We start from the raw sequence: 27,806 nt of genomic DNA on the forward strand, positions 1-27,806 counted from the left end.
ACCGCTGTGCTACCCAAGGATCCCTCCTGGACACGTGTTAAGGAAAACACAGCGCGTGCCCCGGGAGCCCACGACCCAGGGGGCGGAGCTCCAGGGACTGGCGACCGGGCTCCGGGATCGACGCCCCGCCCAGTGGTCCCCGCGTCCCCGCGTCCCCGCGCCCCCGCGCCCGCAGCTCGGCCCTGCCTGCAGTGGCGGCCACGGGTCGCCAGGTGGTGCTGCGGCGCCGGGCTCCGGAGCTTCGTGCAGCCCCGGGAGCTGCCCCGCGCGTGGACACGTGACCCGGGTCTCCGGCTGGGGCGCCCGCGTCACGTGACGGGGCCCGGAAGCGGCGGGCCCCGGCAGCCAGAGGGGGATGGCTGGGGCTCCGCGCTGAGGCGAGGACGGGGGCTGCGCCGAAGCGGGAGCCCGAGCGGTGAGTCCGCGCGCCGGCGGGCCGGGGCTGGCGGCGGGGCTGCTCCTGCAGGACCCGGCTCGCCTTCCGTGGGGGGCGCCGCGGTGCTCGGGGCTCAGGCGCCCGCCGGCCTGGGTGCGGGTGCGGGTGCGGGTGCGGGTGCGGTGCGGGTCCCAGTCGGCTCGGCGTCCCGCGGCAGCCGCGCCAGGTGCCGGCGCCCCTCCCTGACGAGGCGCTGGAGGCCCGGCGCCCCGTGAGCTGCCGTCGCCGTTTGACAGGTGGGGACACCGAGGCACCCCGCTGGGAGAGGCCGCCGGGACGAGCCGCCGGGGCTGCTTCACGCTCCCCAGGGGGGCGCAGTCGCCTCGGGCAGGTCGCTGGCCCGCGCGGGAGCCCTGCCGGGGACTTGCTGTGGTGGGTCTGGGGGTCACAGACCCCCGGGCCAGGGCCCTGGGAGGTGACCTGGTGCATCCCCCGCCGGGGGACCTCGAGGCCCGGCGGGCGGTGGGGGCTGCCCGAGGGCGCCCTGCCACCCCAGCCCGCGTCTCCCCAAGCCCCAGCAGCCGCTTGCTTTTCAGCACCCTGCCTCCTGCCGAGAACTGGACCTGTGAAAGGACACCCTTTGCCCGTCCTCGTCTCCTCTGGCGCTCCCATTTTTAGCTCTGCATTCTCCATCCCCCGGATTGGCTTGGCCCTGGGTGTGGTTCCCCGTTTCAGTGTGCACGATTCTTTTTTTTTTTTTCTGCAGCCTCATCGTTTTGCTTCTGACTGTCCTGCAATTTTGTGTAAATCACACCGAAATAGGAAATAAGAATTGGAGTCTGCTCCTGGGAGGCTAGGTGGCTCCCAGCTGGGTTTTGTGGAGAGCCCTGGCATTAACTTGAAGAATGCAAAGCCCTGGGCTGGCTGGCTGGCTGGCTGGCTGGCTGCTTGATTCATTCATTCATTCATTCATTCATTCATTCATTCTGTAGCTGGTCTCGTTTGGGGGAATGCTGGTTATTTGGATGCAGTCGTCCGAAGCTTGCTGAAATGAGAGAGCGGCATGGCGTAATGGAAAGAACCGAGATTGGGGAATGAGGAGGTTTTTTGTTCTGACTCCGACTTGGCTTTGCAACCTTAGGTGATTCCCATCCTGGAGTGGGTTCAGGTTTCCCAGCTTGCAGAACCACGGAGTTGAATCCCCAAGGACCTCTTCCACGCTGACCTTCTGTGCAGCTCGCTCTGTTTGTCTTCTAATCTGAGTGCACAGGTTTTCCCCCGTGTGCATTGCTGTCACCTTGCAACAAGGGTTAGTCCAGCTGTCCAGAAGCAGTCTCCCTACTTCACTTATTGCTAGGTTGCTACGAAATCCTCCTCTGTCTTCTTATCTCTGTGGAAGTCCAAGCTAAACGCGGACGGCTGAAAATGATTTTGACGGTCTCTAATTTCTTTAAGCATGCTCAAGGCCCTCTGTGGCTCCAGGCCAGAGCGTAGTCTACAGGAATTAACTTGCGCATTTAGAGTATGTTTTCTTTAGAGACGTTTTTGTAGTCAAGAAGTAAAGGGGACACAAAAGACTTGGTCTTTTGCTCTGGTCTGAGACCTCTAGGTGGAGGCTGTATGAAGAAGAGGCTGTTAGGATGACAGTATTAAGTCTCTCATCCTTTGTTTTCTGAATGTGCCATTTATAGTGTTCTGCTTTTAGATCCTTATTTTCCCTTTAGACCATGTAGTTGTTCATTCAGCCTCATCTCTTTGGCAGCTTGAGGTGCTCAGAGCTATCTTTGTCTCTTTTAAAGGAAGATTCCATTTCTTCTGCAGTATTTCAGAGACTACAACTAGGACCAATGGATGCAAGTGCCCAGAGGGAAGTGGTTTTTGGGTGACCATGAGAACTCTCAAAGAACAAGAGCTCTTTCATGTTGCAGCACAGACTGTGGATGTCCCTGTCACTGGAGATCATGGTCACTGGGCAGTTACTTTTGGGAATGTTATAGATGATTATATTATTTATTGAGTAGAGCTTTGGACTACATAAGCTTGACTACATAAGTTTGAAATTTTCTTCCAACTCGAGGAGTTCTGTGGAATTCTAGGACTGGACTTGTTAGCATGTAGACTGTGAAGTACGGTAGGTGGAATAGATGAGATGTCCCCTTTTTGTGAATGCTTTATTCTCCCCCTTGTCCCAAACTACCTTCTCTTGTGTTAAGTACTCATTTGTGTGCTTGTTTTTTAATTCCTCCTCGCCTCCCCAGGGAGTGTCTCAATTCTTTAAATACTTGCTGTCTCTTCCAAGGTCAGATGCTAAAGAGTCATTGCACTGTTAATGATACATTTCTTCTTTACACTCTGACCTGAAAGCAAGATCCTAGAAATGGGCTGAGTAAATGGACTTTGGTTTATACTTTGGCTGGCAGCTCTGATGGTCCCTTCTAGATGTGTGTGGCTGACCGACCACTAACACCTGGGTTAGCTTTTCTCTTTGTCTCGTAGAGGAAACTCACACTGAGTCTTTTTACCTCAACCCAGGCCTTGGAGGAGTCCTGAGCCTCCCTCCTTAAGCCAAACCTTACTGGGTCTAGGTACACAAAGCTAGCTCTGCTTTGTAGGTATGGGGTCTCATGGATGGGACATTGTAAATGTGACAAAATAGAAACCACATGATGTTGCATTTGGTGCTCTGTCCCTTTTATCCCCCAGACATTTCTCTTGGAAGCCTTGACACCCAGGGCCAGGTCTCAATGACCCTCTCTAGTAGGAAATACTCCTCTGTGCTTCCCTATTCCGTGAAGCTGGGAATCTGTGTGTCCGAGGTACTGCGATGCTTAAGGCACATAGCCACCATTTCTAAGGTAGGGACCTGGTGCAACTCTCCAGAGTGATAGAGAACTGCAGAACTGCAAGTTTGCATTGTCAACTTTCTGACTTCCTGCTCTGAATTTCTCTGTGGTGAACTCATGTACTCTCTGTTATGCACCGTTCCCCCCTGCACATCTAATCCTGCTCCAGTTTTGTTCCAAGCAGACTGCAGGGAGGATAATTTATGGTATGATAGAAACAAGGACTGAGAATCTGGTATGTTGTATTCTAATCCCATGTCTTAACCAGCTGGGGCCTTGGTTTTCTCACCTTTGAATGAGAGGCTGCGGCTTTATCTTCTGGAAGTCTTGCCTGGTCCTAACATTTAGTGGTTTTTATGATTATGGATAAAAAGTAAGTGTATTTGTCTCATCACCTCCTGCTATGCAGAGCCTGCTGAGGTCAGCAACTGCTTTGCGGCTGCCCTCTCACCAGATTCTTTTAGGCAGGAGTCAAATTATGGAATGTACTTCTGTGGTAGTTTAAATGGAGTTTTATCTGATGCCCTTTACAAACAAATCATGTAGGGTACGCCTGAGTAGCTCAGTGGTTGAGCGTCTGCCTTCGGCTCAGGGTGTGATCCTGGGGTCCTGGGATCGAGTGCCTCATTGGGCTCCCTGCATGGAGCCTGCTTCTCCCTCTGCTTGTGTCTCTGCCTCTTTCTCTCTGTGTCTCTCATGAATAAATAAATAAAATCTTAACAGAAAAAAATCATGTGGAAGTTAGAAATGCTCATTTCCCTCCTTGTAGACCACATATAGCTACACAGTCTGTGTCCTTGTTCATGACTTTGGAATTTCAGCAACAGAAAAGAGAAAATGCATTTAGAGAATTCACTGTTTCTCTGGGTTCCAAAGTCTAACCCAGTATAATTGTTTCGGAATAATGGGCGGCACTTACAGTCTGCAAATATCACCAATCCATGAACTCTAGTAGGAGATGAGGCCTGGGGTGTACCTATCATAAGATCATGTATTTTTTTTTAATTTTTTTTATTTATTTATGATAGTCACAGAGAGAGAGAGAGGCAGAGACACAGGCAGAGGGAGAAGCAGGCTCCATGCACCGGGAGCCCGACATGGGATTCGATCCTGGGTCTCCAGGATCGCGCCCTGGGCCAAAGGCAGGCGCCAAACTGCTGCGCCACCCAGGGATCCCTGTATTTTTTTTTTCTAGTGCTTTATATAAATCCACCTGTAATCAAGATCATTTAGGAAGCTGGTTAAAAATAAAGCGCTCAGGTTGAATCAGATTGGGCTGAGAAATCTGGTTTTTTAAAGCGGTTTTATTGAGATATAATTCACATGGCATGACACACAGTTCAACTATTTAAAGTATACAATTCATTGGCTTTTAGTATATTCACAGACGTGTGCAACTGTCACCACAATCAATTTTAGAACATTTCCATCACCCTAAAAGAAACTGTTCCTTCGGTGTCACTTGCTAATTCCTCTTAACTCCCTACCCCAAACCCTTGGCAATTTCTAATCTGTTTTTTGTTCTACTCTTTCATATGAACAAAATTGTATACTATTTGGTGCTCTGGGACTGACTTTTTTTCAATTAGAATAATGTCTTCAGTGTTCACCCTGCATTGTCACATGTATCAGTGTTTAATTGCTTTTTATTGCTAAATAATATTGTATCGATATACCACATATCATTTATCTATTCATCAGATTTATTTCCACATTTTGGCTATTAATAATGTTGTTGTGAACATCTGTGTACAAGTTTTCCTGTGGATATACATTTTCATTTCAGGATATACCTCAGAATAGAATTGCTGGGTTATTTGGTAACTGTATTTTGAGAAACTGCAAGACTGTTGTCCAAAGTGGCTGCACCATTTTACATTCCTACCAACTGTGTTAGAGGGTTCTAATTTCTCCATAGCTTCATCAATATTTATTAATTATCTGTCTTAGATTTTAGCCATCTTGGTGAGAATGAAGTGGTTTTTGATTTGCGTTTACCTAATGGCTAATGATATTGAGTATCTTTCCATGTGATTATTGGCCATTTTTACATCTTTGGCAAAATAGCTGTTCAAATGCTTTCCCTATTTCTTTTTTTTAATAGTAAATTTATTTTTTATTGGTGTTCAATTTGCCAGCATACAGAATAACACCCAGTGCTCATCCCGTCAAGTGCCCCCCTCAGTGCCTGTCACCCATTCACCCCCACCCCCCGCCCTCTTCCCCTTCCACCACCCCTAGTTCGTTTCCCAGAGTTACGAGTCTTCATGTTCTGTCTCCCTTTCCCTATTTCTTTCTTTTTAAATAAATTAATTTTTATTGGTGTTCAATTTACCAACATACAGAATAACACCCAGTGCTCATCCCGTCAAGTGTCCCCCTCAGTGCCTGTCACCCATTCACCCCCAACCCCCTGCCCTCCTCCCCTTCCACCACCCCTAGTTCATTTCCCAGAGTTAGAAGTCTTTATGTTCTGTCTCCCTTTCTGATATTTCCCACACATTTCTTCTCCTTTCCCTTATATTCCCTTTCACTATTATTCATATTCCCCAAATGAATGAGAACATACACTGTTTGTCCTTCTCCGATTGACTTACTTCACTCAGCATAATACCCTCCAGTTCCATCCACGTTGAAGCAAGATTTTCTTTTTATTATTCAGTTGTAATAGTTCTTTATATTTTCTGGATATAAGTCTTATCAGATAAATGATTTGAAGAAATGTTCTCTCATTGTGTGGGCTGTTTTTCACTTTCTTGATGGTGTCCTTTGAGGACATTTTTTATTTTTTTAAGCTTTATTTATTCATGAGAGAGAGAGGGAGAGAAAGAGAGAGAGAGAGAGGCAGAGACATAGGCAGAGGGAGAAGCAGGCTCCACACAAGTAGCCCAATGTGGGACTCGATCCTGGGACTCCGGGATCACACCCTGGGCCAAAGGCAGATGCTCAGCCACCGAGCCACCTGGGCGTCCTGACATTTTTAATTTGAATAATGTCTAATTTACCTGTTTTCTCTTTTTTTGCTTGTGCTTTTTCTGTCATATGTAAGAAACCATTACCTAGTATGAGGTCATGAAAATTTATGCTTATGTTTTCTTCTAAGGATTTTATAGTTTAACTCCTGTGTTTAGGTCTTTGATCCATATTGAGTTAATTTTTGCCTATGGTGTGAGGTAGAGTTCAGCTTCGCTCTTTGAATATGAGTATCTGGTAGTCCCGCACAATTTATTGAAAAGATGATTCTTTCCTCATTGAATTATCTTGGCACCCTTTTGAAAATTCAGTTGACCATAGATGTGAGGATTTATTTCTGGACTCTCAGTTCTATTTCATTAATCTATATGTCTTTCCTTAAGCCAGTACCATATTATCTTGATTACTGTAGCTTTGTACTAAGTTTTGAAATTGGGAAGTCCTCCAACTTTGTTCTTTTCCAAAATTGTTTTGGCCAATCTGAGCCTCTGAATTTCCACAGGAATTTTACAATCAGCTTGTCAATTTCTGCAAAGAAGGCAACTGGGGTTTTGATAGACATTCCACTGAATGTGTAGATCAGTTTGGGGGAATTTTGCCATCTTAAAAACACTGAATCTTCTAATCCATGAACTTTGGAATGGTTTTTCAATTTTTTAGGCCTTTAATTTCTTTCAACAATATTTTGTGTTTTCATGTACATTACACATGCTTGTTTTGTGTAATGTATTCTTTTTGATGCTATTGCAAATGGAACTGTTTTCTCAATTTAATTTTCAGATTATTCAACTTTTTTTTTTTGTATACTGATGTTGTGTCTTACAACTCTGCTGAATTTACTAATTCTCCTAGTTTTTAGGGCATAATATTTTTTATGTGTTTACAAGTCACCCTTAAAAGTATTGTTTAGTTTTTGGTGAGAAAGCAAAATAAGACTTTAGTACTGCCTCTCTCTCCCTTCATTCCTTTTTCCTCCCCTGACCTTCTCATATACCCCAAAAGATATATATATCGATGGATCTGTAAATGGATTCTCCTCCTCTTGTTGGCATTGGCCTTGATAATTGTACTGAATTTGGAATAGAAACCGATCCGTAAACTCCTAGATGGTTATTTTGAGAACATATGTATTTTCAAAAGTAAATATGAAGCTGATAGTAGATTAAAGATGCTGTTTTTATTTTGCTGGAGATTAAAGAAACATAAAATAAAACAAGTACAAAGAGCCACCTGTCTGTTTAAAAGAACAAGAATTAAAATGATAAAAGCCAACATTGGCACAGTTATGAAGAGACAGTTACCTCCATATATTGCTAATGACACTGTAGGTTAGTTCAACCATTTGTATATCAGGAACCATAAAAATGAGCTTATTCACCAAAGATATGTCTCAAAAATTAAAAACTATTTGTATAAATTCTTTTTAGCTGGGATGTAAGAGATTTTTAAAAAAGCATAATCCTCATATCCAGCTATTGGGAGCTAGAGAAGCAGATTATTGTATCATTATAATATAATGGCATATATATAATATAATTATTATATATATAATATAATAATTGATATAATGGTCCATCCAAACAATGGACCATTATATTGCAACTAATCATTATTATGTGTACTCTACTGATCAAAAGAAGAGTAGATACGAAATAAGTGGGAAAAACCTTAAAATAACGAGAATATTGATAACTAAAAAATAACTTATGTAAGAAAAAAATTTGTTAAGGTTATATAAATAGCTGATATTTTAGTGCAATTGTGGTTGAATCTATACTTGAAGAAAAAAATATTTTCCCACCAAACATGTAGACATTTCTTACTGTGTAGTAGTTAACCCTTTTGGGTCTAAATATTTAACAAAAATTTTGAGTTTGTGTTGATGGGGCCACACATAATGTATAAACTCTCTTCTTTGTCTCCAAGAACCTGAAGGACAAGCTTGTCCTGAATTTTCACGTATCATATCCCTCATGTTAACAGTTAGCAGGTGCTATTAAAATCTCCCACAGGGGAGGAACCACAATTGCACAAGAGATTTGGAAACCAGGTTTTATCAAAGGGAGCCCAGGGGCAGGGTGGCCTTGGAGGCCAGCAAGGGAACAAGAGGAGAGAGACTTGGTCACAGAGCCATAGCAGGAGCTCCAGGAGGGACTGCGCTCACTATAGTACTTAGATTCCTACTTCACAGCTCTGAGAAGGACCTCTGCTTGGACTTTCCCAGGGATTGAGAACACGTTCCCTCCCAGAGCAGTCTGTTCCATTGGACAACTCCTTTTGTTAAAGGTCCTTCCTTATGTCTAGCCAAACACCTGCTTCCCTCTACTTCCCTCCCGCCACCCCCCCACACACACACTGATCCTATTTCTGACTCATCTTTGCCATTCCCCAGGACAAGGGGAATATCCATAGGATATTTATTTATTTTAAGATTTTATTTATTTATGAGAGACACAGAGAGGCAGAGACATAGGCAGAGGAAGAAGGTTCCCTGCGGGGAGCCTGATGTGGGACTCAATCCCAGGACCCCAGAATCCTGACCTGAGCCGAAGGCAGACATCCAACCTGAACCCAGGCACCCCTGGGACAGCTTTTAAAAGCAGTTTGTACACCTGCCAAGTTGCCAGTTTTCTCCAGGTTGAGCCTTCTCAGTGCTTCTAGTCATCCCTTCTCAGGCTGGTGCTGAGCCCTGGCTATACCACTGTTTATTATTCCCTTAACAGTATGTTGCCTGGAACAGAATACAGGGCATGGCAAAAACAAATGGTGCTGTCATCTACCTGTGGTTCTCTCATCCTCATGCAACCTAGAATTAGCTTATTTGGCATCTATTATTAAATCATTGACTTCTGTTCAGCTTATCATCAGCTAAAGCCTATAAGTACTGTTATTTTTTTTTCTTTTCAACATGCATGCAGTTGCCAAGCCACATCTGCCACATCCTGCGGTTGTTTCTCAGACAGTAGAGCTATAGATTTTAGCTTCTATTTGAGCAGTTTCTTAGTAATATTCTGCTGGAGGGGTAGCTTCAGTTTTCATATACAACATAAAGAAGTCTCTCTACAATATTTGAAATAAATTGAGCATCTGGGCCAGGTAAGCGATTGAGTGATTTCTTGGTTGTTGAGGAGGGATAGAGGAGTTTGCTGGTCCCTGTATCCTGTCCCTTCTCCCTCAGAAATATGCACGATTCACCTGGAAGACTCTATTCCTCAGACACTTTGGTATGTTGGAAAAGACTAGAAATTAGTTGTTGTTTGCATAGATAATTACATTAGTTGATCCTGGAATATTTGAGCTAGAGAGATGTTGAGAGGTCTTTCAGTCTTTGTCCCTTACCCCTTTCTACACCTTTTGGATAAAGAGAATTGTTCCAAGTTACTAAGGAAACTGGTGGTAGAAGCAGTCTCAGAACCCAGGCCTTCTGACATACGTAGACACTGACCTTTTAGCTCTGTGCGGATAGCAGCTTTCAACTGCTCATAGTAAGATAATTTATAGATTTTTTTCCCCCCGGCCCTCTTATGAGTTTAATTACCACAGAGCTAGATGACTGCTTTGAATCCCTCTAGCATGTGAGTAAATAATGTCCTCTTTGATATTTAACAAAGTCCCTATGGTGGTGAATCTGGGCAGAATCCTCTCTGGGACTTTACTAGCTTTCTGGAGGCACTTTCCCTGTGGGATTATGTAGGTCCTCTCTTCATTACAGTCAGTGAGGGAAAGTGAGATCCCTTGGATCACATTTAGGGGCAGAGTAGGGCCAGTTTCCAAAGAGTCCTCTGGGACTTGACCTGTAGGAAAAGTCCCACAGAGCGATCCTCTGGCAGCTAGTGGGGGGTTGGGCAGGATGATGTGTTGTGATGAGCGATGGAGATCCTGTCTCTCACCAGGTATCTGAGACAGTGCATCAGACTCACTGCGGGTTTCAGCTGCATGCTGGGGGAGAGCCTGCTTATAGGCAGGCAGGTATGCCAGTCTGACAAGTGCCAGGAGGATTTTTATTTGTAATTTTTAAGGTACATGTACTTTTCTTCCCTCACGTGGTTGCCAGTTCTTGGAGGGCAGGATGTTGACTCTCTTCCATTATAATATTCCCTCATTGCAAGTGGCGGTACCTTCAGTAGAGGTTTCCAGGTCTGGCAGGGCAGCAGGATATATATATTTACTGCTTTGCTGCTACCTGCCTGTAGCAGAGCAGGTTCCTTCATCGTTTTGGGGGTTGATTCTTCATCTGTAAAATGATCGGTTTGGAGTGACCTCTGAGGACTCTTTTAGCAATACTGTCTAGGGTTCTGGGGGCTTACAGAATTCCCAAAATGTATGCTTTTGTGTGGCTGAGAAGTTGTTGTTCTTCTCTTTTCTGTAGTAACATTATTGAAAAAGTCCACCCTAGAGAAAATACCCTCACCATCCTTCCCCAGCACACAACAGAAAAGGTTCCTTCTTTCATTATCTTTATGGAATTGGCAAATCCGTAAAAATAAAAAAGAAGGGTTGTATAGGGGAGGTATTGAAATGAGGGCCAGTGGTGAGCCCTCTCATGCTCCTGCTCTTCCTCTGAGCTGCTTACAATTCTGACTTATTGCAAGGTAAGACTCCTGGGGTCAGGGGCTGAGAGTCCCTGGTGACCTCCAGACAGTACAGGATGGAGGCAGAGGTCATGGTGGAGAGAGAGAGGAATTCATCTGTGGCTCTGGAACCTGGTGGGGGAATCTGCACAGAACTGGATGATTTGGAGGGGATTTCTTGAGTGCAACAAGGTCTTTTTTCTAATGCATGCTGAAGAAATATAAGATTCTGTGAGGACTATTCAAGTTCCCATCCTCTGAGACCTTACTTCTGGGGAAGATGGACATAGATACAATATAACTGTTGTTCAAGGTTCAAAGAAATTAGCTCAAAGGAGAGAATGGTTACTCCCAACTTAAGGAGCAGGAAAGGCTTCCGGGAAGCACCTGTCTGCATCTTCCCCCAATCGTCCCACGCAGTGCCTCACCTTTGCTCTGTCCAGGTGTGCCGTGACAAATTTAGAAATTTATGAGTGGGTCACTGAGAAGGTTGGGAGACAGAAGCCAAGTGAGCCCAGCCCGCCCATGTGTACTTTGCACTTTTCCCATTTCCCTTGGTATCAGGCACTGTCACTGTACTTAATTCATAGTGCAGCTGTCCCTGAGCTGCTGTGACAATGGCTGCTTCTGCCCCAGAGCCCACTACAGGCTTGGAGCTAAAGGCCCCAGCCACTGGGGGTCTTAGCACTGACCCTGTCCCCCCAGCTACCATGTCTACGCAGAGACTTCGGAATGAGGACTACCATGACTACAGCTCCACAGACGTGAGCCCTGAGGAGAGCCCATCTGAAGGCCTAAACAACTTCTCTTCCCCTGGCTCCTACCAGCGGTTTGGGGAAAGCAACAGCACAACGTAAGTAGCTATTTCTTCTTCTCTCCTGGGTGGGATTCATGTACTTAAGCTCTGCATTAGTAACATAGTCTCCCTTAGAGGTATTTTTGCTCCCCTGTTTTATCAATTCCCCATTTTACAGATGGAAGGAAGACTGGGTGAATAACAGCTCTGAGATTTGAGCTCCTTGCTGTCTGCTCTCCCTCCCGTTTGTTTTATATTCTTTGCTCCTTTCATCTGTGTTGGTCCCAGGAAGGCTGGTGCTGAACATAAGAGAAACTCCTAGAGAGAACATTTTCTTAACTCAGAACCATGGGTCATCTGTGCTAGAACCTCAAATACCTCTAGGCTCAATTGGAAGCTTCATTTGCCGAGTCTCGCTTAGACTTCTGCCCCCATCAGTTAATAGCCAGTTCATTTGGCAGAAGAAGTGGTAAGAGGGAGGGAGGAAGGAATAATTTCTCTTGCACTTAAAAAATTCAAGAGGTTAAGGGGCACCTGGGGGCTCAATCTGTAAAGCATCTGGCTCTTGATTTCAGCTTCAGGTCATGATCTCTGGCTGTGAGATCAAGCCTCATGTTGGGCTCCTTACTGGGTGTGCTTAAGATTCTCTCTTTACCTCTCCCTCCCCACTCTCTCTCCCCCCTTCTTCTCAAAAAATAAAAATAAAATAAAATTCAGGAGGCTGGGTGGAGGGATTCTGCCTTACAACTCCTAGGCAAGGTTAAGTCTTATCTCTGGAAACTGAATCCCAGGACTCATCTGGGTGGTTTGGCCCTCTCCGGGCCTTAGTTTCCCCAAATGTAAGAGAAAATTGAGGAGTCCTCTATGAAAACTGTGCTCCACTCACTTGAATTAGAAGATTCAGAGGAGAGTTTTCTACCCTACTGAGTTTTCTGACTCAGTCCTGAATATCAGCAGACTTCTATATTTTCTCTAGATCCCAGCATTCCATCTTTTTTTTTTTTTTTTTTTTTGGCCCTTCTGTTTATTCCCCAAGCTTAGCTATTATCCTTTCTATGTTTCCTTGTGGGTTGGGTGTGACTTATCGAGGGATCCTTCCTGTGCTAGATTTACACTGTCCTGTGTGACTGCCCAAGCTGACTACTGAAGATTCTCTTGGAGGTCATTCCTGGTAAAGCTCCCCCTGGCTGCATCTCTCCTGGGGCAGGGCATAGAACTAGGGTAGAACCAGAGGATATGGTCTGTCCACATTACCACTAGCTGACTTCTGCTCCTCAAGATTTGGTCTCTTTAGCTTATTTCTCATGTGGCATGCTTTTGTAGATTTCTCCATTTGCTTGGCTGACGGGAAAGATTGCACAGAGAACAACTGGCAGCAGTGAGGACCATTTCTCCCGTTTTCCTCAACCTATCTACCCAGTTGACTTCCCCCCAGGCAGAAGGAACTCCAGATGCAGCCAATGGCACGTGATAGCTTTCCTTTCAGAAGTCATACTCATTGTGAAATACTTCTTCCGAGCCTCTCTCTGTATAGTTTCCCTTCCAGTTTTTGCTCCTACTTGTTCTCAGGCATCAGCTTGTCTGTGCAATCCTTATATGGGGTCTAGATTTTCATTTTTAAAGGGACTTTTCTGAAGTTTAAAACCAACCACTAGCAACTTCACACAAGTTTTGTGTATATTAAAAGTAATGTGTGCCTGCTAGCTATTCTGATTATCTCTTTTTTCCACATTGGGTTATAACTAGTAGTCAACCCAAAATGATTTCTCCTTGCTTGTTAGAAATTGAGAAAATTGGGAGATACCTTCATTGGGCTTGTATTGGGATATTTTCCAGGGTGTACTTTGTTGTGAGGGCCCATCCTGCTCTGATATTGTGATATATGGGACCAGGAAAGCCCATCTGTAAATGATGTCAATTACCTCAAGTGACCTAGAGAAAATACTTCGTTGGACCTGGAGAATTGGTTTAGTACTTACTGGAGCCTGGATCCACATAAGCATTTATGTATAGAAAATATGCGGATGTGATTAAGGTGTAAACTGATTCAGGTGACTTTGTTAGCTCACATGAATCTCTAATATATCAGAGTGTTAGAGACAAGTTTTTGAGCTGTATTCCTTGTCTGCTGTGCCTTGCCCTACCCTGTTATCTAGTTTACCAAGGACCAAAGAACGCTGAACAAAGTATAAGGAACAAAATGCAAGGAATAAAGTACATACATGCATGTAACTGGCTCTTCTAATGGTTAAGGGTCAGTAAAAATCCCTAGTTGGGTGTGCAAATTGAAACCCTAGACATTTCCATAATGCTGTTTTAGTGAAGTTATTTCCTAACATTTGATATTGTCAAGCTATTGACTGCTTTGACAACAGCCTTGTTTTATTCTATTGAGCAACTTTGTCTTCTTGTTGCCCTGTTGAGTCACATTGTACCAGCTGTTGATTGAGCTTTGGTACTTTTTCCCAGGCTGTCAGGCTAAGAAACCAGTTCACTGAAAGTGGCTTTCTCTAGGTTATCTAGGGCAGCCGTTTGCAAAATGTGATTTTCAGACCCTTAGGGGTTCCCAGGACCATTTCAGGAAGTCTGTGAAATTGAAACTATTTTCATAATAATACTAAGATGTTATTTGTCTTTTCATGGTGTTGACGTTTACACTGATGGTTCAGCAGCATGGTGGGTATATTAGCATAAATAAAGGCAGTGCCACCAACGTATGCTAATCATCGTATTTTTGCTGCCGCACATGTACAAAGAATAAGTCAGTTTCACTTAAGTAGGTCCTTGATGAAGCAAATTATTCATTTTATTACTTAACCTTTCAGTACAGGTTTTAAAATAACCTGCATGACAAAATGGGACGTACACATGAAATAGTTCTACTGCATACCTAAGTATATGATGCTTGTCTTAAGGACAAGACCTTGAGTGATTATTGAAATTGTGAGCCCAACTGCTTTTATTTTTCGTAGAATACTCTTTTTGCTAGGAAGAACTAACAAATTGTAGGTAATTCACACCTGAGTATTTGGCAGTACCAAGTACTTAATTTCTTGAAAATGAGAGGAATGAGACCATCACCTCAAGAAAAACAATTGATAGTATTTGTTGCCCATAGTAAAATTTGAGCTTTCAAGCAAAACTAGAAAAAACTAGTATCCAACACTGTGAGCTTGACAGCTTCCCTCTACTTAAAGACTTCTGATAAAGTCAGTGATATTAATATGATTTTTTTCAGACATTGTATAATGAAATGTGCCAGCATTTCAAAGATCTGCATAACTCAGGGAATAAGTATCTTCCAAATGGCCAGTGTGATATTAGAAAAGTGTGCATGAGTAAAAGATCCATTTGAAGAGCAAGATTACCAGTAGATTTTAATGTTACAGGATATTGAAAAGTTCAGATTCCACATTACAACTTCTAAGAAACAACCACATGTCAAATTCGGTATAGTATCGAAGGAGAATTACCACAATTATCTAGAGAGACTATTTAAACACATTCCAACTGCATGTCTGTATGAGGACAGATTTCCTTTATGTACTTCAACCAAAACAACATATCACAACAGATTGAATGCGAAGTAGATAATCCATCTATCAAGACATTAAAGAGGTTTGCATAAAAAGTAAATGCCAGTTTTTATTTTGGAATATAGAATTACTTTTCATTAAAAATCCATTATTTTAAAAAATAATAACAATTTAAGGGGCACCTGGATGGCTCAGTTGGCTTGGGTTGTGATCCTAGGGTCCTGGGATCAAGCCCACTATCTGGCTCCCTGCTCAGCAGGGTGCCTACTTCTCCTCCTTCTGATTACCCCCCACCCCCATTTGTGCTTTCTTGAGTGTTCTTTCTCACTCTCTCTCTCAAAGAAATGGATAAAACCTTCAAAAAATACCAATTTTTTTAAAGATTTATTTATTTATTTATGATAGACATAGAGAGAGAGAGAGAGGGAGGCAGAGACACAGGAGGAGGGAGAAGCAGGCTCCATGCCAGGAGCCCGACGTGGGACTCGATCCCAAGACTCCAGGATTGTGCCCTGGGCCAAAGGCAGGTGCCAAACTGCTGAGCCACCCAGGGATCACCAAAAATAACAATTTTAAAAATCTGTTATTTTACATGTAATTTTATTGTTTTAATTAATAAAATGTTTTTAATTTCTCAATTTGAATTTGTAATATATATCACCAGACATAATCCATATAAACAAAAACTATTTAGTATCCTCAATAATTTTTAAGTGTGTAAAGGGCTCTCAAGACCAGAAAGTGTAAGAACTACTGATGAGAACATAAACAGAGCTACAGAGATTTGCAGGATTCCCTTCCTATACCCCTCCTAAGACTCTGCAGTCCATGGAGCTGAGTCTGTGATACTCTATGGTTCTGGGTGATCCAAGCTTGGAGCCATTGATTAGAAAGAATAATGTTGGCCAGTTGCCTAGAATCCTGAAGTCACGTTGGAAAGTATGCTGTCCTATCCGGTCCCCTCCCTCTACAGCTGAGACAAAGGTCCAGACAAGGGAAGGGAATTGTCCTATGGAGTTACCTAGCCTAGTAAAGCTAGTAAAGCCTAGTAAAGCAAGGGCTAAAAGGGACCTGATCTACAAAACCCAGCCCAGAGGCATTTTGGGGAAGCCTTTGGTGGGCAGGTGGGTTTGCTACAATGCTTACCTTTGCCTTGAGTGGATTAAACATTCGCTAAGATAGACATTTGATTGGCCTGTCATCCTGCCCGTAATCTCTTGGTCACTGGCCATTGATAATGAAGGAGTCACCTCTGTACCCTTGTGGTCCTTAGGCCGTTTCCTCCTTAGGGTAGTGCAGGAGAGCACTCAGCCTCTTCTCATCTAGATTCAAAGATATTTTCTGGATCTTTACTGAAAAGCTTCGGGACAGAGACTACTGGGTGTTTCAGCAGTTGAGCATCTGCCTTCGGCAGCTCAGGGCATGATCCTGGAGTGTGGGGATCAAGTCCCATGTCGGGCTCCCTGTGAGGAGCCTGCTTTCCCTCTGAACTATGTATCTGCTTATCTCTCTCTGTCTGTCTCTCATGAACAAATAAATCTTTAAAAAAAAAAAAAAAAGGAAAGGAAAGAAAAGCTTCAGGACAGCAGAAGGGTCAAGAGGTTTTCTTCCTGGAGGTAGAAGGAGAAAGGTCACCAGAGGTAAAATTTCATTACAGAGAGTATAGATAGGTCCCAGTTATTGTGGTCCTTACAAGTTAACACGTAGTATTTGCTTTCAGTTTCTACTGAATTGCAGATTCGGAGAAATACATGGAAGCATCATTTAGGAGGGATTTAGGGTATTTGTGCAGGAGAATTTCCAGACAGTGCCAGGGGCCAAATCTTGAGTGAGTCTGTGGCTGGAGGCAGAATGATGCTATATTTGACCTGTTTTGTATCCTGGAAGTAAGAGGATAGAAAATGCAGCAGATGAGGGCACTTCTCTGAGTTCTCATTGTCTACAGGATGCTCACCTTCATCCCCACCCACATGGCCACCAAACTGACATACTCCTCTCTGTTGGCGCCCCGGGTCTCTCTCTCTGGGCTTGTGTACACAGGCCTTTCTTCCCCCTGGGCACACCTGCAAGCTCTGCCTGTCCTGGTGGGTTTGGCTCAGGTCTCCCCTCTGCAAACCCCCACTTTGCCTTCCCCTGCCTGAGCACTCTTCCCAGGCACTTAATAAGGCATCTTTCTACCTGGGTGGCATTAATGTATCTGCTTTATTTTCATTGAGTCATTAATTTCTAGAAACCAAAGTCCATATCTGATTCATACTTATTTCTACCACTGTATTAACACAGTGTTTTACACATAACATAGTATTTGCTGAGTGAAAAAATGAATGAGGATGCACAAGAGGCTTTATAATTACAGCTTGAAGTGGATAGTCTGTATAACAGGAGAGGGGAAAATCTATCCTCAAGGCAACAGGTTAAACTAGGTGACAGACATTTGAAGAGGGCTTCTCTAATCCTAGGACTCTGGCATTTGACCTTTTTTTAACTCAAAGTATCCCAGTGACTGACCAATTGTGAGACCATATTCCTTTTACTCTTTACTTTGCATAAAATTTTCTGTTAGAGTTCTGGGCTTTTTTATTTTGCTCATCTTTCTCTCCTATCAGTGTCTGTCCTTCCTGCTTGTCATCCTCTGTTGCAATTTTGGATCTAGGTCTTTACAGTGGACAGCTCTGGTGAAACCCAGGCCAGAGCTACTAGGAGAGGACAGAGTGCCACAGGGAGTGGAGCTTATAGCACAGAGGCCAGGAGAGGACTCAAGGGTCAGTCTGCCTGGATTTGAATCCTGGCTGAACTCTTTCCTAAGTGTGTGACCTTGAGCAAGTATCTTCCTCCTCCATGAAATAAAGTTAATACATATCTCCTGGGGGCTATTGTGGAAGTTGAGTGGGAAGTTGACATATGAAAGCACCTAGCACAGTGCTACGTGATTAATAAATGTTAGCTGCCATTATTGTTAACATGCTCTTGTCTACTTTCTTCCCACTTCAGATGGTTCCAGACTTTGATTCACCTGTTAAAAGGCAACCTTGGCACAGGACTCCTGGGGCTGCCTCTGGCAGTCAAAAATGCAGGCATCTTGGTAAGGGTCTGCATTGGTGAAGAGAAGTATCATGACAAATTTTAGGAGATGGTTGTGTGTGTGTGTGTGTGTGTGTTTTAATTTACTTCATTTACAACATTTAAAAATGGAAAGCTTTTTAATTCAGCCGAGAAAGTAAAATTCAGGTGTTCATGCACTTAAACATATTTATTGAGGGCTTTCTGTGTGCTGGATGTTGTTCTAGGCTCTGAATATTAACAGTGAATAAAAAAGAGAAAGATTCTTGCCTTCGTGGAGCTTACTCTGTGGTGAGGAGGATATATTTAAAATGTTTCAAGGAGTTTCTATCAATATTAACTAATGAATTCGTAACAGAAGCCTGTTTGTTTTCTACATAGTCCTTCCATGCCTCACCCATAGGAGGCCAACTCTGAGAATTTTACTTTATCTTTTATTATTCATCCCCTATAGACTATAATCTAAAGCCATTTGGTTTCTCTTTGAGTTGGAGATAGCTCATAGATATGGATTGCTCTTACCTGAGGGCTATTTATCCTGAACTGGTATTACCCTGATGAGAACTTTCCCCTTCCCTCCACCTCTTGACCTCTCTCTTATTCCCAGACCACAGGAGCCTTCTGTTCTGCTGATTTATAACTGTCTTGGAATAGCCTTGTGTCGTTCTTCTTCATGAGGTTAACTCTTTTGAAGGCATGCTAAGGTTCAGATGGTGCCTTCTCACCGAACTAATCTCTACTGGGATCACATTTTTCTCTGTAATGCTGTGCCAGAAGTTCTGTCACTGGAAGGTGCCTTAGTAGAGTTTTGATCATTTGCAAATCCAATCTCTGTTGGGCTCACTCCTAATTCAATCTACTTCTCTCTCTCTCTTGTCTGCAACACCTGTCTCCAGATGGGTCCCCTCAGCCTGCTGGTGATAGGCATCGTTGCTGTGCACTGCATGAGTATCCTGGTGAGATGTGCTCACCACTTCTGCCGCAGGTGAGAGCCCTCTGAGCTGCCAAATTGTCCTTTTGGGTTCTGTTACCAGCAGTGAAAGAGAAGACTTAAGCAGACCACTCTAAATTGTTTGTGCTAACTGAAGGTGACTGCTAATTATTGCAGTACTCCTTTTCCCTGGTTAGTTTTGTTCTTTTTTAGTTTGTTGCCATCTGTCGTATTTCCTTATGTGCAGTGGCCAAAGACCACATTCTACTTTTGTGTGCTTTGTAGTATTTACCCCCACTGAAATGATTCTACTAAATGGTTGTTGCTTATAAGAAAGTAACTGGCCTGTCGACTTAACATTTCTGATCCTTGAAAGTATTGGAAACAGAACTCAGTGGTTTCACCAGGGTGGCAAGTAGAGAATTGGCCCAGGTATCGGTGAACTACGTTTGTTCTGTCACTTTTTGTTGAATTCATACACTCTTCCCTTCCTCTTTCTCTCCCGTCTTAGACTGAACAAGCCCTTTGTGGACTATGGAGACACAGTGATGTATGGACTGGAATCCAGCCCTAGCTCCTGGCTCCGGAACCACGCGCACTGGGGAAGGTAACCAGTTTCTTTCTTTTCTTTTCTTTTCTTTTCTTTTCTTTTCTTTTCTTTTCTTTTCTTTTCTTTTCTTTTCTTTTCTTTTCTTTTCTTTTCTTTTCTTTCTTTTCTTTCTTTTTTTTTTTTGTGACCAGTTTCTTCTGTTGTTGCTGCTGTGAACTCCCAGAGTGGAGGCCTTCAGACAGAGTGGGGAAATGTGGCATATAGTGTGAGCAGTGGAAAGAGCACTGAGTCTGTGGATTTGGCTTCTACCTCAGCTCTGCCAGCAGTCATTTTGGGTGTGTGACCCCTTTCTTTCTGGTCCTTGGTTTCCTCATGCTTTGGCAGTCCATGACCAGTGATTATTTTTTATTTCACTCATTTTTTTAGTAAAGATATTTAAGCACTTTCTTATACGTGGTACAGAACAATTCTAGGTATTGGGAAGGGGGATCCCCCTGGGGTAAATTATGTGGTCCTGACCCTCTAGGGACTTATTGTCTCTGTAAGGAAAAGGGTGTGTGGGAAGCTTGAGATCAAGAGGACAAGAGATCAGGAATAGTCTATCCCAGTAGAGAGCATCGAAGTACATCTTAGGAGCTCAGACAGGGAGGAGATTTAAGGACTGTTGCCTGTGCCAGATGAGAAGTCCACATGATAGGTGCTTTAAGGGCGGGGCACTGGGCAGGAGAAGGAAGGCCTCAAGGAAGGGGTGAGCTGAGCTAGAACAAATGGTTTAATGGGGAAAGAAAGAGATGAGGGTGTTTGGAAATTTGTCCTTATGGTAACTTTTCAAATGCCTACAGGGAAATACTCTTAATTTTTGTTTCCTGTTTGAGGACATGATATGTTTAAAGATAAAGAATTGATATCAGAGACCGAATCCTTTTCTATTCTTTTTGTTTATTTTTTAAAGATTTATTTATTTGAGAGAAAGAGAGTGAGCTGGTGAACATGGGGTGGGGGTGGGGCAGAGGGAGAAAGAGAGAGAGAGAAAGGATCCCAGGCAGGCTCCCCACTGATCACAGAGCCCGACCAGGGGCTCTATCTATCTCATGACCCTGAGATCATGGCCCAAGCTGAAATCAAGAGTTGGATACTAACCAACTGAGCCACCCAGGCTCCTCTCTATTCTTTTTAAATTGAACTACATTGAAACTCTGTTCTCCAGGAAAACTCCTCGTAGTCATCAGAGTTTTTTTATAGTTCCACACAAAGTCAGCTTCCTCCTGTGATGCAGGTTTATTTTGTGATTTTTTTCAGCAGGATCATTTTCTGTGACTGGGAGAAGCCATAGTGCCAAGTGGCCAACACTGATTAGCAGGTTGATTGGTTGGCTGGTTGGTTGTTGATTGATCCTTTCTTCCCTTCTTCCCTCCTTTCCATCCTTTCTCCTCTCCTGTCTTTCCCTGTTTCTCTTTCTCCCCAATCCCTCTTCTCTCTCTCTATCCCTCCTCCCTTATTCCCTTACTTTCTATCTTTAATGAGGTTATTGTGTGTTTATGGTAAAAAAGAATTTTTTTTTAGCAAGATAGGCATTTATAAAGTGAAAATTAAAAGTACATACTGGTCATAGTTGCATGGGTATACTTCTGGAATATTCTGTGTGTATACAAATGTACACATGTTCTTAACCTTTTTTAATATTAATTGACCATACTGTGCATACTGTTTGGAAATTTGTTTTTTTCTATTAGAGATCCTAGACATATCTCTATCAGTACATGTAGGTTTAACATATTCTTCCCTGCTGTATACTACTCCATTTAAGAATGGTCTGTCATTTCATTTTCCTTTTGATGACCCTTTAGGTTGTCACCAGTGGTTGTTGTAACTGCTTCCACCAGCAGTCTATTCTGGTACATCTATTCCTGTGTACTTATGTGAGAGTAGGTTGATTCTCAGATCCAGGTTGATTCTCATATCCAGAGACTATGAAGAAGTCCACTTCCTTGGCTTTATGCTGAGGGCTCCCTGTAGCTTTAGAACATACAGTATGAGATGGCATAGGCAGGCCATGGGGAGGGGGAGGCCAAGGGATTGGTCTGTGGTCCTGGTGTGTGTGCTTTGTTCTGGCCATTCTGATCTCAGGATTGCCTGACCCCATGCAGCATTCTTGACATAGGAAGGGAACCTCAGTCACCACACAGATATGACCTTCTTCACCTTCCTCCAAAGCTCCAGACTGGTGGCACCTAGTACAGTTTCTCCTTTCATCAAGGCACACTAATTCTTGTCACCTGCTAGGAAGGGTCTGTGATGACCTGGGAAAAAGTACCGTTCAAACACCTATCTGTCTGGGAATCTTGCTTTTTATCCTTCTGATCATTGTACTCTCTTCCCTTCCCCATCTGCAGGCACATTGTGGACTTCTTCCTGATTGTCACGCAGCTGGGATTCTGCTGTGTCTATTTTGTCTTTTTGGCTGACAACTTTAAACAGGTAGGGCCCCAGTTAAAAGAGAGAGAGAGAGAGAGAGAGAGAGAGAGAGAGAGAGAGAATGGCAAGAAATGAGTGGACTTTGAGTTTAGGATTCCTTCTAAGCCTGTTTTGGTCAACAAAAGAATTAAGATTTTAACATTTTACATAGAAAAGTGTGTTTTATTTAATTTCATCTAAAGACCTAGGGCATTACGAAACTTCAAGATATCTTGTCCATTCTCCTGTCTTAAGGTAAGATATGATCAAACCCAGCTGAGATAGTTGGGTTGCTGATGACAATTATGAAGATCTTGGAAAGTGGTTCTTACTACAGACTTCTATATGGCCTTGTTCACATACTAAGTCTTCAGTTAGGAAACCCTTTTGGTGGGAGGTCCACTGGCCTTTGTTATTTGAGAGGCCTTTCCTGTTGCATTTCTTCTCTTCCTTTTAGGTGATAGAAGCGGCCAATGGGACCACCAACAACTGCCATAACAATGAGACGGTGATTCTGACGCCCACCATGGACTCGAGACTCTACATGCTCTCCTTCCTGCCCTTCCTGGTGCTGCTTGTTTTTGTCAGGAACCTCCGAGCCCTGTCCATCTTCTCTCTGCTGGCCAACATCACCATGCTAGTTAGCCTGGTTATGCTCTACCAGTTCATTGTCCAGGTAAGAAGAGCCAAGGCTCTCCCTCTGCCTATTATATAATCAAAGCAGCAAACAAGTAAGTGGAACATAAATAAGGATATGTTATTTACATGTGGTATATTTAGATTAGGGGTTCTCAGCTTTGGCACTAGTGACATTTTGGGTCAGGTCACTTTTTATCATGGGGGGCTGTCCTGTGCATCATGGGACATTTAGCAGCAGCCCTGATCTTTACACACCAAGTGCCAGTAGCAGCCATTCCCCAAGTTATGACAACCGAAAATGTCCCCAGACATTGAAGAATATGCTGGGGGTGGGGTTGGTATGCGTGTGTGTGCAAAATCACCCCCATTGAGATCACTAAATCTAAAACATCTAAACTGGTTTAGATTTCATGTTAATACATGAATCATTGTATAATGGGAAAATAGAAAAATATTAAGATAAAAATAAAAATCAAGTTCTCTAACTTAATATTTAGATAAAATAATTATTTACCAGTCCAGTTATATATTTATTTGTCAAAATTATAAACTCAGTTATTGTACCTCCCCTTGCATAGCCCATGTGGCCAGGCGTGTAGAGTAGTACAAGAGAGGACATCTATTTGTCGTTGGGTAGAAGACCAGGCTGAGAAAGTGTGCCCTCAAACACTGTAGCTCTTTATGGACAAGACAGTGCATTTTTGCCAAGACTTGAGAAAAGGAAAAGTGAAATCCAGTGAATAGAAGCATAACTTTTAAAAAAAGGTATTTAAATTTAATTCCCCCAAGAACTCATCAGTACATACTCATTAAAATGCAGGCAACACAAGTGTTGAAAACCACATGTCTACCTTGAGTCTTTTTTTCTCAGGGATTCACTCTATGTGATTGATTTTGTCTAGGTCCTATGAATATATCTACACACTATATTAGTATGTAGAGAAATACATAAAAGTATGTTTTGTCTTGTGTTTAACATAATTTTTAAAATTATTAAATGTAGTATTCATCTACCTTGCTTTTTTTCCCTCACAGAGCCTCAAGGAGCTTTCCCTATTTATACACACGGTTTTACCTCCTTTTTCATTGCTACATAGCATTTCAGAGAATAGATGTGCCATAGTTCATTGGACCAGTCCCCAGTTAGTGGACCATCATGTTACTTATAGTTTTTAGTGTTATGACAGTGAATATTCTCAGGCCTTCCTTTCTGTAGACATGTATAAATACTCCTCCAGGGTATTTATTTATTAGACATGTAGTTGCTAAAGAGTTTGCACTTTTGAATTTTTATATTACCATGTTGCTTTTTCCTGAAGCCATTTACCAATTTCATATAGACTCCCATAGTGCGTATGTAGCCAACACTAGATGTATCAATCTTTTTAATTTTGGTCAGCCTGACAGATGAACATTGACTCATTTTCACACAGTCTGCTGAACAGTGACCCGGTCAATCACTGATATGGTTTCTAGGAAAACGGTGCGTTGTAAAATAACATTTCCTGAACTCAGGATATGACATAATGAATTTAGATTAACACTGTACTCAGTGAGCATTTACTGATTTTTCCCTGTCTTAAGAAGTCAAATGGGTGGCAGATATTGACTCTTCTTCTACAGAACTAGTATTTAAAAACAGAATAAATTGCTATCCCTGTCCTGTTTTTTTTTTTTTTTTTTTTTTTTTTTATGGGAATGGAAGGCGGGCCTGTGAACGCATGATTGACCATTTCTAGAGAGTTTCCTTCTCTACCTCTGGCAAATTAAGTTAAACTAAGGAGGGCAAATAAATGCATGATTTAACTTTGTAATTAGAGATCTCAATCAGTGCTTAGGACACACTGCAGTGGACATTAAAATGAGCTAGGTCACCTCACACAGATGTGTACACATGCTACATTTAGTTTTAAAGCACTGTGGATCATTGGACAATAGTGGCTGCCATGAACTGAAGCCTGGAATGGGAATGTGGGTTCCAACAGTGTCTCAGACCCAGGTGAAGGCAGTGCTCATTCAGAGCATTGTCTGTGGATCATGCAACCTGCACTTGCAGATGAGGCACCCTGCTGATTTCTTGAGAGTGAGTATGAGCCTGCCTCTGGACTCAGTCAAGAGCTGCCTGTGTGATTACACAGTGCTCTCTGCTCTGCGGGCAGCTTGGGAGAACAGTGGTTTGGCTGTGCGTTGAGCAGCTTCATTTTGATGTGATACATAGGTGAAGATGCTCCCTTCGGGTCACTTTTGTTGCTGATGCTGTTTTAACTACTATCTCATTTTGGCATCTTCTCCCACTGTCCGGTGTTTCTGAATTTTTTTTCCCAGTCCTGAGCATGTGTGTAACTGGTGCTCTTGCTCGTCATGCATGTGCCATCCCGGGAAGCTGACTCAGGTCGTCTTCCACCTGTTCAGGTTTCCCCATATCTTCATCACCTGGACTGACAGATGGCCTAGCTCTGAGCAGAGTGCCTCACCCAGAGGGGGCTCCCAATAATTGTATTTATCACTGCATTTCCTTAATTCTGAGATGCAATTTTTTCACAGTTACAGTGTTTCCAAAATTGGAGTATATCTTGCAGTTTTTATGTACATTTGACAGCATTTTCTCAAAAAGTTGTTATCACTAAAATTAATAGTATCATAGAATTGAGGAGACAATATTGTTGATAATGAGCTGATGGGATCCCTGGGTGGCTCAGCAGTTTAGTGCCTGCCTTTGGCCCAGAGCATGATCCTGGAGTCCCGGGATAAAGTCCCGCATAAGGCTCCCTGCATGGAGCCTGCTTCTCCCTCTGCCTATGTCTCTGCTTCTCTCTATGTCTCTCGTGAATAAATAAATAAAATCTTTTAAAAAAAGATAATAAGCTGATTTTAATATGTATGTTTCTTTGCACATTAAACTTTTTTCATTTAATGGGTTGGGCTCTAAGTTAGTAGGAATCATTAAGTATGTAGAATTACAGATTCCTTTTGTTTTTCTCATTCACCTTAGTATTCCCAGACATGTATTCTGAAATTCTCTCTCTGATAACTCAGCCAGATCTGATGTATGAACCTGAGCAATAGTCATCCACTAACCAACAGATCGCTCCTGTTTCCAGAACTTAGGTTGCACTGTGACTCAAGAATAGAATAATTACAGGCCAATTTCACTCTTTGTCTCATTGCAGAGCAAAAATATTTACTAGTCTGTCTTCATTCCAAATACTGAAATACTTCTTATAAAGATATCTTTATTAGCAGGGGTTCAGGGGAAAAAAGTATTTTAAAAATTATTTCTATTTTAGGGAGACTATGGTATAACAAAGCAATCGCTTTGAAAACTTTCAAAGAGAAGCCTGTTACAGAGATTAATATTAGATCTCTTTTCGTTCACTGATATGATTCTGTTATACTGTTATAGCATGCCCCATATTTATCTAAATGCCTGTACAGTTAAATCAGTTTTAAAACATTGTAAAGGCAGTTTTAAAATCAATTCTTATTTTAATGTAAGCAATGCATGAGCGTGGTTGAAAAAACCACTTCTGAGTGGACAGAAGCTTCTGTCCCACACTGAGTCCTGTCCCTTCGATGCTATCCATTATGGGGGCTATTGTTCAGTGGTGAGCCATGGAGGATTCTGTGTCTGCACCTCCTTGCTTGTTTGTACATCTTTACATTGTATCCGCAGTTAACAATTGCCATGATTTTTGTTTGCCTCTATTTTTAAATGCTTTTTTTTGCTGTTCTGTTCCTAAATGTTCCAGTACTTCTGTTAATGTGTTTATAAATAAAACGTTTCAAGTGTCCAAACTCATTCACAAGAAAAGAAAGAAAGAAGAAAGAAAGAAAGAAAGAAAGAAAGAAAGAAAAAGAAGAACTCTCTTAAAAATCTTCCAACTTTCCTTCCAGTTTTATCTGTGTGGAGTATTTATGTAGTTGTGTTATAGTGAATATGTAAATTTAAAAAGTTGATGTTTTCACTATTATTTCATAAGTAATTTTTCATGTGCTGCTTAGCTATCTCAATTTTTACTTTTAAAATAGTGTATAATATTCTGTGGTATGGTTGATGTGCAGTAAGCTAAACCTGTTTCACTTGTTTGGGAATATTTAGGTTGTTTTTAGTTATTATTAAATAACTTTGTTCTATTTCTTTTTATATCTTGATTTTTTTTCCTACTCAGGTTACATTTCTGGGGATGAGCTTACCTAATGAAAGAATGTGACTTTTTTATGCAAAATTCAATATTTGAGTTTTTTGTAGTACAAAACGGGCTATATAGTCTTTCCCTGAAGCAAGTAGGGTTTTCTCAGCCTGAAGGGGAAAAAAATAGAAACGCTAAATGTCCTCAAATCATCTGTCAGATATCAGACTCTCTTCCTTCAGAAGATCTTGGATTTAGGAAAAGATACGACCTCTCCAATGTTGGAGTTTAAATCTTGAATCTCTGTATAACATTTACTTTGTTTTTCCTTTCAGAATATCCCAGACCCCAGCCACCTTCCCTTGGTGGCATCCTGGAAGACCTATCCTCTGTTCTTTGGCACAGCCATTTTTGCATTTGAAGGCATTGGGATGGTAAGAGTTGCACTGTGATCATCTGTTGTCCCTGGTGTCCTTGAGGTCTGCTTTATGGAAGGCTGAGGAAATGCTATTAGAAAATATCTCCTGAAACTTATTGGCCAGCTAATGGACAGCATTTCAGGGATCTCACTGGAGTTTCCCAGCTCTAGCTTGTGAAAATAAATTGAACGTGATTTGAGAATGTTTACATTCAACCCCCTCTGTTACACATTCATTGTTTGCTTCTGAGAGTTAAGCTTAATGATTAGTAGTTGCTAGGATTAAATATGTGTGAATTGCTTCATGTAGTCCCTGACACATAGTGTGCATTAAATAATTTTTTTAGTAATAATAGTATTGACTTATTATTAAATCAATAAACACACAAATCATCTCTCTGCCTTGGAACACTGGAGTGTTGTATTTTTGTATGTGTAGATAACCTTCACCTTCACTCCTGGCTTAGCTTCCCCCATCATTGCTGTGATTTCACCCAATTCTTCTCCTTAAGGAGAGGAATCTGCCACT

At 42.5% G+C, this 27,806-nt stretch overlaps 1 protein-coding gene across 1 annotated transcript in view; it reads left to right on the forward strand.

Annotated features, from left to right (window-relative positions):
- The first annotated feature begins 320 nt into the window (after positions 1-320).
- The window catches only part of SLC36A1 (solute carrier family 36 member 1), a 46,558-nt gene continuing 19,072 nt past the window's right edge, over positions 321-27,806 (forward strand). Inside the window, exons 1-8 of the mRNA XM_055325219.1 lie at positions 321-415; positions 11,469-11,616; positions 18,087-18,177; positions 19,052-19,140; positions 19,598-19,693; positions 22,030-22,114; positions 22,548-22,766; positions 27,195-27,293. Of these exons, the coding sequence (XP_055181194.1) occupies positions 11,474-11,616; positions 18,087-18,177; positions 19,052-19,140; positions 19,598-19,693; positions 22,030-22,114; positions 22,548-22,766; positions 27,195-27,293 (822 nt within the window). The 5' untranslated portion in view covers positions 321-415; positions 11,469-11,473. The remainder of the gene's footprint in view (positions 416-11,468; positions 11,617-18,086; positions 18,178-19,051; positions 19,141-19,597; positions 19,694-22,029; positions 22,115-22,547; positions 22,767-27,194; positions 27,294-27,806) is intronic.

Source organism: Nyctereutes procyonoides, unplaced genomic scaffold (genome assembly GCF_905146905.1).
Source record: "Nyctereutes procyonoides isolate TBG_1078 unplaced genomic scaffold, NYPRO_anot_genome, whole genome shotgun sequence".
NCBI classification, from domain to species: domain Eukaryota; kingdom Metazoa; phylum Chordata; class Mammalia; order Carnivora; family Canidae; genus Nyctereutes; species Nyctereutes procyonoides.